Source organism: Penaeus vannamei, chromosome 41 (assembly GCF_042767895.1).
Source record: "Penaeus vannamei isolate JL-2024 chromosome 41, ASM4276789v1, whole genome shotgun sequence".
NCBI classification, from domain to species: domain Eukaryota; kingdom Metazoa; phylum Arthropoda; class Malacostraca; order Decapoda; family Penaeidae; genus Penaeus; species Penaeus vannamei.
The window spans coordinates 9,445,646-9,459,440 of record NC_091589.1 but is presented as its reverse complement, the minus strand read 5'-3'; the positions used below and the strand labels follow the sequence as shown (position 1 = coordinate 9,459,440).

General features: G+C 36.0%; 1 protein-coding gene across 1 annotated transcript; it reads left to right on the top strand.

The window, feature by feature from the left end:
* Nucleotides 1–6,299: 6,299 nt before the first annotated feature.
* Nucleotides 6,300–10,209, top strand: LOC113814729 (uncharacterized). Its single transcript, XM_027366821.2, has 2 exons — nucleotides 6,300–7,424; nucleotides 10,071–10,209. Exon 1 carries the CDS (start codon nucleotides 6,431–6,433, stop codon nucleotides 7,421–7,423), a length of 993 nt encoding a protein of 330 aa, XP_027222622.2. The 5' UTR covers nucleotides 6,300–6,430; the 3' UTR covers nucleotide 7,424; nucleotides 10,071–10,209.
* The last annotated feature ends 3,586 nt before the right edge of the window (nucleotides 10,210–13,795 follow it).

Here is a 13,795-nt window from a genome sequence, read left to right as displayed (position 1 = left end):
GGTGGCTTCAAAGTCAGCCATGCGTTCTTCAATCACTGATCCGAAGTGATGGATCAGGCCCTGCACTGGGTGTTGAGGAACCACCTGGGATATTGTCAAGTAAGTTATCTCAGCCTTCAGTGACACCAACAGCATGGAGCTTAATCATTTCCCTCAGATTTACAGATGTTTCTTCTTCAATGGTCCAAGGATGGTTGACGTGGCCTGAGATGTTGAAGAGTACGGTTTCACAGTTACGAGTGTGTCCCAACCCAGCGAACCAACTTCCACCACCGCAACAGATAGTCTGTTGAAAAGAGAACGGTTATTGAATTTTTTTTCTTTTTCATCAAGCTTTCTCTCCATTTCCTTACTTTAATACATGAATACAAGGAAATCAATAAATGATAAAAATTGCCATTAACTCCACCAATGTTTGCTGCAGAATGTGTGAAGAATCCTCTTCACCATAATTGTGGAAGAAATGAATATATATATAAATACATTTATTGCTTTATATGATGCAGTAGAATACACTGTATGTTATTTATACACTTAAAGCAATTCATCCATCTTTCATTCATATGAGTGGCAATTAAATTCCTGAAAAACATTGGCTTTTTTTATACATACCTAAAACCTGAAACCCTTCCATAGCTGGAATAATTCCCATTAGTATTGGTTTTAGCAAAAAGTTTGTAGCCTTTTCAGTGTCATTCACAATAGATAATTCCAAGTATCAATATAACCTAATCACAAAAATGGGTAGTGTAGAAGATAAACAATGATAAATTAATGAATCAAAATGAATACATAAGTGTTTGTCAGGTTGACATAAGGGTACAGCTGTACACTTATGTCTAGTACAAGTGACTTGCTCCACAATTCCCTCCCAATACCTTCCTCATTGTTGTCATGAGAGGGCTTAGGAGATGGAGACTGGAGCCCAGTATAGGGATTGCCCCTACCTTGGACTTCAGCCCTCGCCTCAACAAATCTTGCTTGGTCTTTTCTTCTCCTTTCCTCTTACATATCTTCATCCCCTTCTGTCCTATTCCTAAGGTGTAAGAGCCGTGCTGAGAGGATGGTTAATTGCCTAGCTTTTACCCCTTATGGGGACCCAGAGGGGCAGACCATTTCTTTTCTTCATTATATTCAGGCTCTTCATGGTCAATAATAAAGAGTCTTTATCTGTAATAGGGACATTAAGGCTTACCCCTTCATCAACTAGCCTATCTTAATTCAATTTTGATGGTTTTTCGACCCCTGCCTCTCGTTTGACCACAGCTCCGACCACTGATACTAATACTTTCTCAATGTTTACTGACAACTCTATCCATTCTGAACCACCCACCCAGGTTATTACTCAACCTCTAGAATGCACCCCTTCCACTCTCCCAACATTCTCTTCTCCATATTCTTTTGCACAGTCTTCTTCAATGTCTACCTACTCTTCCCTTATTCCTACTTTTCATCCTTATTGTCCTCCCCCCAACAGAACTACTCCACTCCACACCACCCCATCTTCCTCTCACTCTTGTCCTTTTACTGTCTCTACCTCCGTTTCTTTGAGATTCCTCCCACAGCCCACTACTCTCAACAGTGCCTCCAAAAACAAGTAAGCAAAGTTACTTTTCACAGTCACTCCAATCATCCACAACTTTTGTTGCAAAGGTGGGAAGAGACCCGTGCATTCCTTAATAATTTCAATCAAAACCTTGAATGAGTCGTAGATAAATGACCCACCCCAAAAAAAAATCTTTTGCCCCATAATGTCTCATTGGCATCAAAACACCTGTCAATCATCCACTTATTTCACCTTAAATAGTTTCTCGCTACTTTCTGCAACATCATATGATGTTTATTATTCTTGATCTTTGTAAGATCATGTGTCTAAGAGTCTAGTACTTCACGATTGGTGGATGATTGTCTCCTGTTGTAAGTAGAGAGATACTAGGATTAATTATTTTCATTTTTAATACCTGTAACAGTCTGGTATAATTGGAGTGAAAGGAGATTTTAGTGTTAGATGGTCTACTGTCTCTTCTGGATGTTGGCACCATCTGCAGCTTGGTTCAGTTTGTAATTTCAGTCTGTGTAGGCATTTTCTTAATCTTGTGATTCTTGTGAGACATACATCTTGTTTTCTGTTTTCTCATCTGGGCCATGGGTATGGGGTGTTATCCTTGACATGATGGTTTCTGTGAGAGTTTTGTTTAACTGTTTTTCCCCTTGTCCTTTTCTTTTTTCTTTTATGTTTTTTATTATGTTGCTAGTATCTTAGGAATTCTCTTTTTGCCCCCCAGCTGTATGAGGATATATTTTTAATTATGTTTATTCTGTTTACAGATTTCACTTTGATGTTTTATGTATGTTTAATCTATTTTACTTTTGGAACATTGAATCTTAGATCTAATATATCTTGACTTAGTGAATTCTAGTTCATTGTTGATTTAGATTTTTGGTAATTGTATTTTTCTTTTATTTGCTAAACAGTAATTTACTTTTGTTAGGTTTCATTTTAAATCCCAAGTGTCTGCCCATTCTTTTTTCTATGAAGACTAATGTTTTTTTCTTTTAGAAAATTACATGTCCAGTTAAGTATATTTCCTTTGATTCCAAGATAAGTGATTTTTATTAGTAGTGCATTGTGGTTTACAGAGTCAAAGACTTTTTCTAAGTCTGTGCATATTACTAGGGATTTTTTTCTCTCTTTTTTCTTTGATAGCATTACCTGTTATGTGTATGTCTAGTTTATTTGTTTCTAGCTACCAGTTTAATCTTTTTCTTATTATATTTTCAAATATTTCCTAGGCAAGTTATTCTGCTGATGAATCTGTATGATTTTGATTCTGAAGGGTTTCTTCCTGGTTTTTGAATGGAGTTTATTGTGTTCTTAAAATCTTGTGTTTATTTTATAATTATGTCAATATTTTGGGGGGACAATTTTTGTAGAATTTATATGGAGTTTCATTAGGTCCATATGCTTTATTATTTTTTTTATTTGTTATTGCTGAAATGGATTCTTTTTCTGCAATCTTACTATTTATTTCAATATTTCTCGGGGTGTTTTGTTCTTCCCTTGCAGAATCTGACTTTTTTTTTTAGGATGTTTGATGTTTTTGGTGTTCTTTGAATATTTTTAATTTGTTTATTTCTGTGACTGGTTAGTTGTTCTATATTAATGAATAGTTATTCTGTGTTGTCTTTCCCATTATTTATTTATTTATTTATTTTATGAAGTTCCAGATCTTTTTTAAATGAGGTTTTGAACTCTATTGTGAAACAGACTTTTTCTGGACTTTTTTCTTTCTCTATTATCTGTTTAGCTTTTGCTAATAGTTTTTTATATTCTTTTTGATTTCTGTTTCATCAATGTTTTCCATTTATTATTGGATTTATTTCTCTCTAACAATTTCTTTGTCTTGCAATCCAAAAAAGGTTTATTCAGTTTGTCTTTTTTTCATATTCTTTAACCCATTGGCGCCGAGTGTCACGTACGTACATGCCATGGCTGTTGTGGACCAAACGCCGGGGGCATCATGTCGTTACCAATCCTGCGCTACTGGCTCGTCGGACGGAAGTTGTTTTTCTCCAGTAGTAGCAGCTTCATTTATATGGTAAAGATATTAGGCAATGGCACCTAAAGTGAAGGTAAACCTTCAAAATTTTAATATTTTTATAAATTTTAGCAAAATAAAAGCTTTTAGGTGCTATATGTCGCTCGCAAACTACCGATCGAGCCAGGCGCAAACAGGGGAAACTGCCGGTGCGCGCCAACAAGCCGGTGCATACGTAAACTTGCCAAAATTTTTGCTCATCGCTGATGGGTTAAACTTAAAAAAAAAAAAATTTCCTGTAGCTTTTATAAGATCTGTCATTTTTTATGAGTGACTTTATATTTGTTGCAACTTTTATTTAGTTCCCTTTGGTAGTTCAGCCATCTTTCATTAGCAAAATTTATTTAATTATTATTTTTTTTAATTAATTGAGAAGATTATTGTGTGGTGTTGTCTTTTATTGTTATTGGTAAGTGATCACTTTATAAGTCAAGGATGTGTCCTATAGCAACACTTTTTGGTAATTGTCCCTTGAAAGTTATTCTGAGATTTCGTTGGAGCCCACTTTTATGTGCTTTCTTTAACACTGGTTATTTTATCTATTCTAATGATTTTATTATACCATTGGTTTAATTTTGTCCTTTAGATCTTTGGGGTCTAGCTCTATTTCAGTGGATAAAATGTGCTATATGTGCAATAAATGTTTTTGTTTGAGGCCCATTGCTTGCATTTTATGTTCCATTCTCCAAGTTTGCCTGTTAATTTAACGCCAACATTTTTGACATTGACGAGGAAGGGGTTGATACTGTCAGACATGATAAGACAATCCACCATTATAAACCTCATGGGGGAGGTCTTGTCTGTGGAAGCTAATCTTGGCAATATTGATGTGGGATTTACGTTGGCCATGGGACAAGCATTTGGCAGAATAGAAACAATTACAGCACAAGCATTAACTTTTGGGCTTCAGATGTAACCATGATAAGGCGTGAACGATCAGAGCAGCTGCAAAGGGTAACCTTGCCTACTTGTTTCTGGAGGCCCTGCTGAAAGAGAAGGGTATAGTGGGCTGTGGGGGGAATCACAAAAAATAGATCTCATTTGGTTGAGCCAAATAGAGTATTCAGAAGGTTTGCAGAGATAGAGGTAGTAGAAGGACTAGGGAGAGAGGAAGATGGGGTGGTGTGGTGTGGAGTAGTTCTGCGGGGGGGGGGGGGTGAAGAGTAGTTATAAGGGGACGTTGACATTGAAGAGGGTTGTGCAGCAGGGGATGAGGAAGAGGTGTTTTCTAGTGGTTGAGTAATAACCTGGGTGGGTGTTTCAGAACGGTTAGAGTTGTTCATAAGTGTCGAAGAGGGGGTATTAGCATCAGTGGTTGGATCATGGTCAAAGGAAGGACAGGGGTCGGAAAACCATCAGTATCAAATTCAGATAGGCTCTTTGATGAAGGGGCAAGCCTTAATGCCTCTATTAAGGGTAAAGATTCTTCATTACTGGCCATGGTGAGCCTGAACAAACTGGGGAAAAGAAACGGTTTACCCCTTAGGGTTCCCATAAGGGGTAATTAACCAAGGGAATACCGTGCCCATGGCTCCTGGAGGCTATTTGTGACAGACACAAAGCCAGCCTTTCATCCTCCCAGCACGGCTCTCACACTTTAGAAACGGGATAGAAGAAGGGAACAAAGAAGATACAGAGGAGGAAAGAAGAGAAAAAAGGACCAAGCAAAATTAGCTGACGCAAAGGCTGAGGCCCAAGGTAGGGATAATCCTCTACATTAGCTCTCAGTCCCCGTCCCCTAAGCCCTCCCACGACAACAACGAGCTAAGTTTTGGGAGGGCTTGCCCTCCTGAGAAGCTGAGTGATCAGGACAAGATGACATCTTAATGACTTTTGTATGTAAACATTGACAGTTGCAGGCTAGTTATCTAGACGAGCAAGACGGAGAGTTCCGAATGCAGCACTTTTGTTTTGACTTCGGTCCATTGCCAATTCCGCATTTCCTATTTACCAAAAAGTGTGGGGCAGATTTATGTGGGCTAGTAAGTGTAGGATAGATTGATAATGGACGGCCGTTTCCCTTGGAAAGTAATTTTGTTGGAATCCATTTTTCATTACCATTTTCCTCTTTTATTCTCATTATATCAGTAATGTTTGAATTCAGTATACCAGGATCTTCCCCTGCATCTATTTGAGTGCTTTCCATTTGGATATTCAATGGCACTGTTTACTCTAATAAGGTGTTTATGCATGAAGACGCTCCTCCAGAGAACCTGCTCAGCTGTTGATGTTTACGTTCCGAACAGCTGATCGCACACCTGGCGGCGGAAGCGAAAACTACGCGCTCAGCAGTGGTACCATACGTGGTGGAGGATTTTGTTACAAAGGTACGGTCTGGCTAATATCTGAGGCACTAAACTATATACTGATATTGTGTCATCTGCTCGTAATTACATAGCGCATAAGGTGATGTACGCTAGTGAACTTAAGTAAAAGAAGAAACATTTTCATTGACATGTTATCTGGGAACAGTAAAACATTTTCAGAACTGTGAGAAATCGAATATAGTGTTTTACTGTGTTAATTACAGTGACAACTTTAGAAGATGTCTTCAGCTCTAAAATAAAGGAGTATGAATAGTTTCACTTTGGTATAATTTGAGTAAGCAACTAAGCAAACATACGAATACCAACCTTACCATGTAATAACTTACAGAACAATACATTCTGAAAAGAAATCACTAGTATCTGCCACAAATTAAAGATAACTTTTATAAAATTGAAAAAAAAAATCCCAGATCGTCCCCCAAACTCCCCCAAAGCCCACTGAAGTGGTAGTAATATTGACAAAAACAGGCGTGAGTGGTAGCATTGAATTCAAAACAATTCAAGATGGCCAGAGTTTGTTCCGGGTGTGAATGCAACTATTTCGAGTTCATTCAGAAATTCTACAAAAACAACGAAGCCGCCATAGCGTATTTACGAGATCATGGAGCGTTGCCTTTGGAGGTCATCTGCCCTAACTGCAAGAACATTTGTCGTTACCGAGCAGAGACTCACAGTTGGTACTGCGGTGCCACTAGGAAGATTCACCACAGGAAGAAACTGTGTCACTATAAAGTGAGTGACTATAAAGGGTCTCTCCTCTCTGGTGTCAAAATGGAGCCGTACAAGGTCATTTGTTTCGCTAACCACTGGCTGAGCAAGCAATGGGATTATGAGACCTTGAAGCAGTGCCTTGGCTTGTCGGAGGCCACGGGGTCGGTATGGCAGAGGTATTTCGCTGAGGTGACTGAGCACTGGGTGGATAATCAGGAGCCGATTGGTGGACCAGGCGTTGTGGTGGACATAGACGAGACCTTGTTTGGGAAGATGAAGCACGAGGAGGGCAAGTCGCAGAGCCAGATTTGGGTGTTTGGTGGCATTGAGCGCGATAGCAAGAACTACTTCATTGCCCCTCTTGAAGAACCATTAACTGAGAATCTGATGTCATTGATCTTGAAATATATTCTCCCAGGAACTGTCATTGTAAGTAACAGGTGGAATGCGTACAGTCCCATTAGTGACCATGATTACGTTCATCAGGTGATAAACCACTCAGGGGACGTCACGGACAAGGAAAATGCTAAAGCCCACACTCAGAGTGTTGAACTATTGTTTCGTGACGTCCAGGAATGGACCGTGAAACCTGGCAATCGGCCACAGTTTTACAAACAGTATTTGGCTCGGCTCCTATTTCAGCAGCAGCACACCCACAGTAACATCAACCACTACTTCTTCCGTGAGGTTGCAAGAATGTACCCTCCAGACTTTGAAACAGAAGATGCAGATGTCAAGGAGGAATCCAATGATCATGAGAACCAGGAATCTGAAGTGTCAGATTAAGGTAACATTTCTTGCTTAGTAAGATGCGGTAAAGGTTTAAGAGAGCAATGTGCATAGTTGGAGGGAAATAGACACCGCGATCTTATAGAGTGGAAGAAATATAGTAGGATAGAACAGAGTTTAAGCTGCAGCAGCCATATTCTATGACAGATTTTATATAAATGTTAAAGAACTTTATCAAAGTCTCTCTATTTGCTCCCCATTTTAGGGATGCTTTTTTTTTTTTTTTTTTTTTGTCATTCTATTCATTGATTTTGTTTTTGCGTGTTCAATATGTTTTCTCGATGTTATTTTCGGAGCATCAAATATCATTCGTAGGATCATATGGTATTTTATTTCTTCATCACTTTTTTTTATTCTTGGGTTTTGTTTAATTGTTTTGTTTGTGAAGCACTTTACTCCACATTTAGTTCAGTTTATTTTAAGATTCCATTTTTCTGCCCATTCTTTTATTTTGTGTGGGCTATGTTCAAGATTATTTACTGCTTCTACTAGGTTCTCATTTGTTTTTATAAGAGTTATGTCATTTGGGGATCCTTGTGGGACTCCATTCAGTAATTTCCCAATAGTAGATCTTTGTTTGCCAATTTGGATTTGGAAAGTTCTATTCATTTAGAAAATTATTTATCCATCTTATTACTCTACCTCCTAAGCTTATGTTTTTTGCCTTTATCAAGATGGTATCTTGATTAGCCGAGTCAAAGGCTTTTTCTATCTCTAGACATTTTACTAGAGCATATTTTTTTTCTTTAATAGCTTGTCTTATTATTTCAATTATTTGTATTGCATCTGTTGTGTTACAATTGGGCCTAAATCCTATTAGGTCTTCGTCTAGTTTATTTTTTTCTAACCACCAATTTACTCTTCTTGCTGTAATGTCTCCGAAAAGTTTGCCAATCGATGGTGTTCTACTAATACATCTATACGAGTTGATTTTAGCTGGATCTTTTCTTGGTTTGTATATTGGGTTAACTATTGCTATTTTCATTTGTGGATATTCACCTAGTTCCCAATATTTAGTTTTTTAAAGATAATTTCTACTATATTTTGCGGGGTATTTTTTGTAGAATCCGTATGTGATGTAATCTGGCCCATATGCCTTCCCATTTTTTGTGGTATTTTTATAGCATATGCTAATTCTAGCATTATATCTTTGTTTTATATCACCTTGGTTGTTTCTGTTTAGTATTTCTTTTTCTATTCTTGTTAGTAGTTTTTCTGCTTGTTTACTTGTTATATTTTCGTAATCTTCTTTAGATATTTACAGTTTTTTATATTTGGATCACTGGAAAGTTTACTTTGCGCATGTTACTAGTTTCTCTCTCTCTCTCTCTCTCTCTCTCTCTCTCTCTCTCTCTCTCTCTCTCTCTCTCTCTCTCTCTCTCTCTCTCTCTCTCTCTCTCTCTCTCTCTCTCTCTCTCTCCTCTCTTTTTGTATCTTTCTTTTTCTTTTTTCTTCCTATTCTCTGTGCTTAGTCATTTTCTCCATTTATTATAAGCTTTGTTTCTTTTTCTTATTACTTCATTGCATTTGTTATTCCACCAAGGTTATTATTTATTTTTTTAGGTTCAAATCTGAAATGTTTTTCTCTAGTGTTTTTTATCAGTTCTAGAAGTATTTCTAACATTTCTATGTATCTAGACCATCCTTCTTCTGTGAATTTCCACTTTCTTTCTAAGTTTGTGGAGTACGTTTGGTAATTCTCCTCTTTTATAAATACTGGAAGGTGATTGCTAGCTAAGTGTGGGCCTGTTATAATTTCTAAATGATCTACTGTTGGTGATCCCAAAACTAGGTTTAATGTAGCTTCTTTATTTGTTACTGGGTCAATTCTAGTTATTTGTCCTTTAGGTGTTAATAGCAGAATATTATTTTGATTTATTAATTTAACCAAATCTTTTCCTGTTATGTTACTTAACTTATCGTTGTTTTGTGTTCCAATTGGGTTGATACTCATTAAAGTGTCCTGTAATTAACTTTGGGTCTTGTAATTGGTCATAGTATTATTGAAATTGTTTTCCTGTTATTTTATTACATGGATTGTATTATAATATAATATTTAGCCACTTTTCTTTGTACTGTATTTTAACTCCTAGGATTTCAATCCTACGTTCATACATATCATTTAGAATTTAGTTCCCTAAATTGTATTTCTTTTCTGATTCCTAAGCTTAGCCCTTCACCAATTTGATTTTTTTCTGTCTTTTCTAATTATATTATAATTATCTATCTTAAATCTATCTTTTTCATCAATGTCAGAAATGTTGGTGTTTTGGCCACCCAGCCAAACACTGTCACTCCACAGCCCGCCACCCTCCATGTGCTCAACCTGGTCATGACAGTTCAAATTGCCCTGCTCAGTCTTGTACATGTGCCAGCTGTGGAGGCTCCCATAATGTATTTTATAGAAGGTTTCTATTGATGTGAGAAGGATTTCCTAAAGATTGTCTTCCTTAATAGATTTTCATTCGTGCTTGCTTTTTGTCGAATGAATTACAGTATTGGTGGTCTATTCAGGTTGTGTGTATTTTCAAGATTTATAATTGTTTAGATAGCATAATATCTGTTACAATACTCTTCAGGTATAATGCCAGTAGTTGCAAGTAAAATTTCAGAATCTTGTTATCTATATCAGTATTTGTTGCAGATGGAGGAAATGCAAGGAACACAGACTGAGGAAAAGGCAACTCAGCAAGACTGTCGAGCAGACTTACGTGAGAGATTCCTGTGGGCCATTACTTCCTTGGTAGGGAAGGAAGCAACTATCAATATGCATGAAAAGACACGTGCAAGTGGGATATTCCGTGGTATTGATAAGGACATTCTGAGTATGCAGATTCAGGACTTGAAAACCCCTTGCATTGTCTACCCGCGGGCAATGATACGTGTACCTGACTGCATGGCATTGCATTTCAAGTTATAGCACTTGTTATTGGCCCTTTACCTGCTAGTTAGATATATATATATGTATTTGTTATATATTTTTTTTATTAAAAGATGAAGAAGTTTAGTTTAATTCATCATCCCAATAAGTTGTGGTTGAAGATAATGAAATATCTCAATCTATTTATATACATATATTTTCTCTTTCATACATGAAGTTACAGAGTAACCTCTAAATTACATGAAATAACCAATTTACACTCATAGTTATAAAATGATGTACTCAACACATGTCACAATTACCAGGCCTTACAAAGAATTTTTTAAAAGAATACATTACATAATCCAAACCAAAATGGAATCTGCCAGCACTGTTTTGCCATTACAAAGTCCAAACATAAAGTAATGAAATAAGTTGAAGTTAGATGAACCAACAACAATTATGAAATACAGAATTTAAAGACATGCTCTTTATGCAAAAAAGCATCTATTTTCATAGCATGTTCATATTTTGATTACTGAATTACTAACCACGCTAGAAATACAAAACATCCTATAATTTGAGTGGGTGACATGTAACAGTTTATCAGTTATATAACATTCTGTATGAAGTTCCTTTCAGACAAAGAGCAACACTGACTAATGTTCTCATATTTATTTCTTTACTTTGTAGCTTTTATCTCATTTTTATGTGTAATTAATTTCTGCAATGTAGCAACACAGTCCCATATAAAATGAATAAGATTTTACAGTAAGAGAAAACTGTTGAGAAGTTATTGTAAAGGAAACAAGCTCATGTAAGTGTATGCTTTGTACTTGTAGATCTTGGTATATGGTATAATAGGGAATTTAGAAGTTATAAGAAAAAAAAGAACCACACAAAGGCCACACTAAAACCCCCCTGCAAGGACAGGAGCTCTATATGCAGCAAGGGTGGCTGCTAGATACCAACTTTTAACATAGTTACCCAAACAAACTCCTACTTTCCATGATTAATTCCTCCTTCAAATGTCACTGCCTTGAATTTGAATTGGGGTAAGTGAATGCCAACAAAATTAATAATTTACTTCCATCCATTTCTGCAGAGATCTAATCAAACAAGCTTTATTGTTTATAATAGCACCTTTTACTGTAGTTACTTTCCTGGATTTTACTTTCCTCTTTGCATTGTCTCTTTGAAATACCACTGATAGCCTTGATACCATACAAAAACAAAAATCTCATGTAAATAGTCTAAGGCATCCATAGATATCAACAGTGTTTGTGTCTTATTGTATTGACAAACTATATCTGAATGTACAGCCTAACCAGGAATGCCTAAATATCTACTTACACCGATATACAAGACCATAAAACCTGTAGCAACTTGACCAGGTCTCTACATCTTTCAACAATAACAAAGAGCTTATCAGAAATCTACCAAATTTATTTATTATTTTACACCATAAAATGCCTTCACATGAGCAAAACCCATGAGAAACATGAAGGAACATTTTCCCATTTAAGAAGCACAATAATCTTGACACATTTTCTCAATATGTTCATATTTTCATTTTATTGCAGGTCCTATTTTTAAAATGTATTTACACTTTCTGATCCATTTTGCTTTCCCTGAGACATGTATGATTTAGACACTAGTAATTGTAACACAAGGGTGGTGTTCACTGCCTTTGCTCAGACTGTGGTTGCAAAGTATTTGTATGAAACTGTTAGATGTTAGTACAGACTCCATAAAGGAAAAGCAATAAACACAAGGTTAAACTGAAGGTTAACCTTTGTACCTTATTTTTACTATTCTTGATTCTGTTTTTAGATAATGTGAATCTGGTAGATTTTTTCTTTGGGTTTTCCTGTGAGAGTTCTCATTCAGTAAGATTACAAATCTATATATCTTGATCACTTATTGAAATGTTCTAAGCTTTTCTATCATATTCAATATCAAAACCACATATATTCACTTCCTTGTATACATATTCATTCTTTAAAACTTATTCATATATTTCTTGGACACAGAAATTCAAATATACGTGACCAGAGAAAACAATATCAATTAATGATCGAGACCCTGTAACCTTGAAGGTTTATGGAATGCAAGATCTTGCAAATATTTCAAGATATGTTAGTATTTCTGAAACATCTGCAATGTACACAAGATAGGAGGAGACCCGTACATTCCTTAATAATTTCAACTAAAAACTTGAAGGAGCCATACATCAATGACCAAAAGAAAGAAAGAAGAAAAATAAATAAATAAACATATCATTGGCATCAAAACACCTGCCAATCATCCACGTATTTCACCTCTTTAAACGGAGTTTCTTGCTACTTCCTGCAAGAACAGTCCCCAAGGACTCTAGAAAGTGAATCTAACAATGCCTATGAAGCGAAAAGGAGCCTAAAACAACACAAACTTCAAGATAATATCCTTTTTCTATTATAGGGTTTTAGATATTTTATGTCTATATTCCCTGGATCTTGTTTTCTGGTCTTCTTGTCTGAAGATTTTCTTGTATCTACTGATTTAATCCATTTCATATGGTGCTTATTATTCTTCATCTTTGCAAGATCTTAATGTCTAAGAATGTAGTACTTCTTAACTAGTGGAGGATTGTCTCGTGTTATAAGTAGGGAGATATTAGGATTAGTTCTTTTATTCTTTTTTTGATACCTCTAACAGTTTGGTTTTATTAGAGTGAAATCCAGGACACTGTAGTGTTAGATGTTTCTTGTCTCTTCCAAATGTTGGCACCATCTGCAGCTTGGTTCAGTTTCTAGTTTCAGTCTGTGTAAGTGTTTTCTTAATCTTGTGTTTTTTGTCAGGATTTTTGTGAGACAATTTTTGTAGAATTCATAGGGAATTTCATCAGATCCATATCCTTTATCATTTTTATTGCTGGGATTTTTTTTTATTTGTGTGTGTGTGATCTTATTATTTATTTCTATATTTCTTAGGGTGTTTAGGAGAACTTTTTTTCAGATCTTTTTTATAAGGGTGTTGAACCCTATTGTGGAACAGAATTTTTTTCAAGGCTTTTTTTCTTTCTCTATTATATATTTAGCTCATTTATTATAGGCTCTGTTTCTCTCTTTAACAATTTCTTTGCCTTTTGCCATGGCTTATTCAGTTTGGTCTTCTTTTTCATATTCTTCAAACTCAAAGTTTTTTTCCTGTAGCTTTTATAAGGTCTGTTATTTCTATGAGTGACTTTATTTTTGTTGCAACTGTTTTATTTAGTTCTCTTTGCTAGTTCAGCCATCCTTCATTAGTGCACTTCCTTTTTTTTTTCTTTTGAGGACTTTTTTGTGGCGTCTCTTACTATTATTGGTGAGTGATTACTTTTTAAGTCAGAGCTTGTCTATTTGTAGGTAGGTTTAGAGCAGAACCTAGAATTAAGTCTAATGTGCTCTCCTTTGCATTTCTAGGGTCTATTCTTGTCGTCTGTCTGGGGAAAGATAACAGCATATTTTATTTGTATCATTTTAAATAGG

Bases quoted from the DNA above. Each gene is read 5' to 3' on its own strand.
- LOC113814729 (XM_027366821.2), top strand. From the start codon at position 6,431: ATGGCCAGAGTTTGTTCCGGGTGTGAATGCAACTATTTCGAGTTCATT.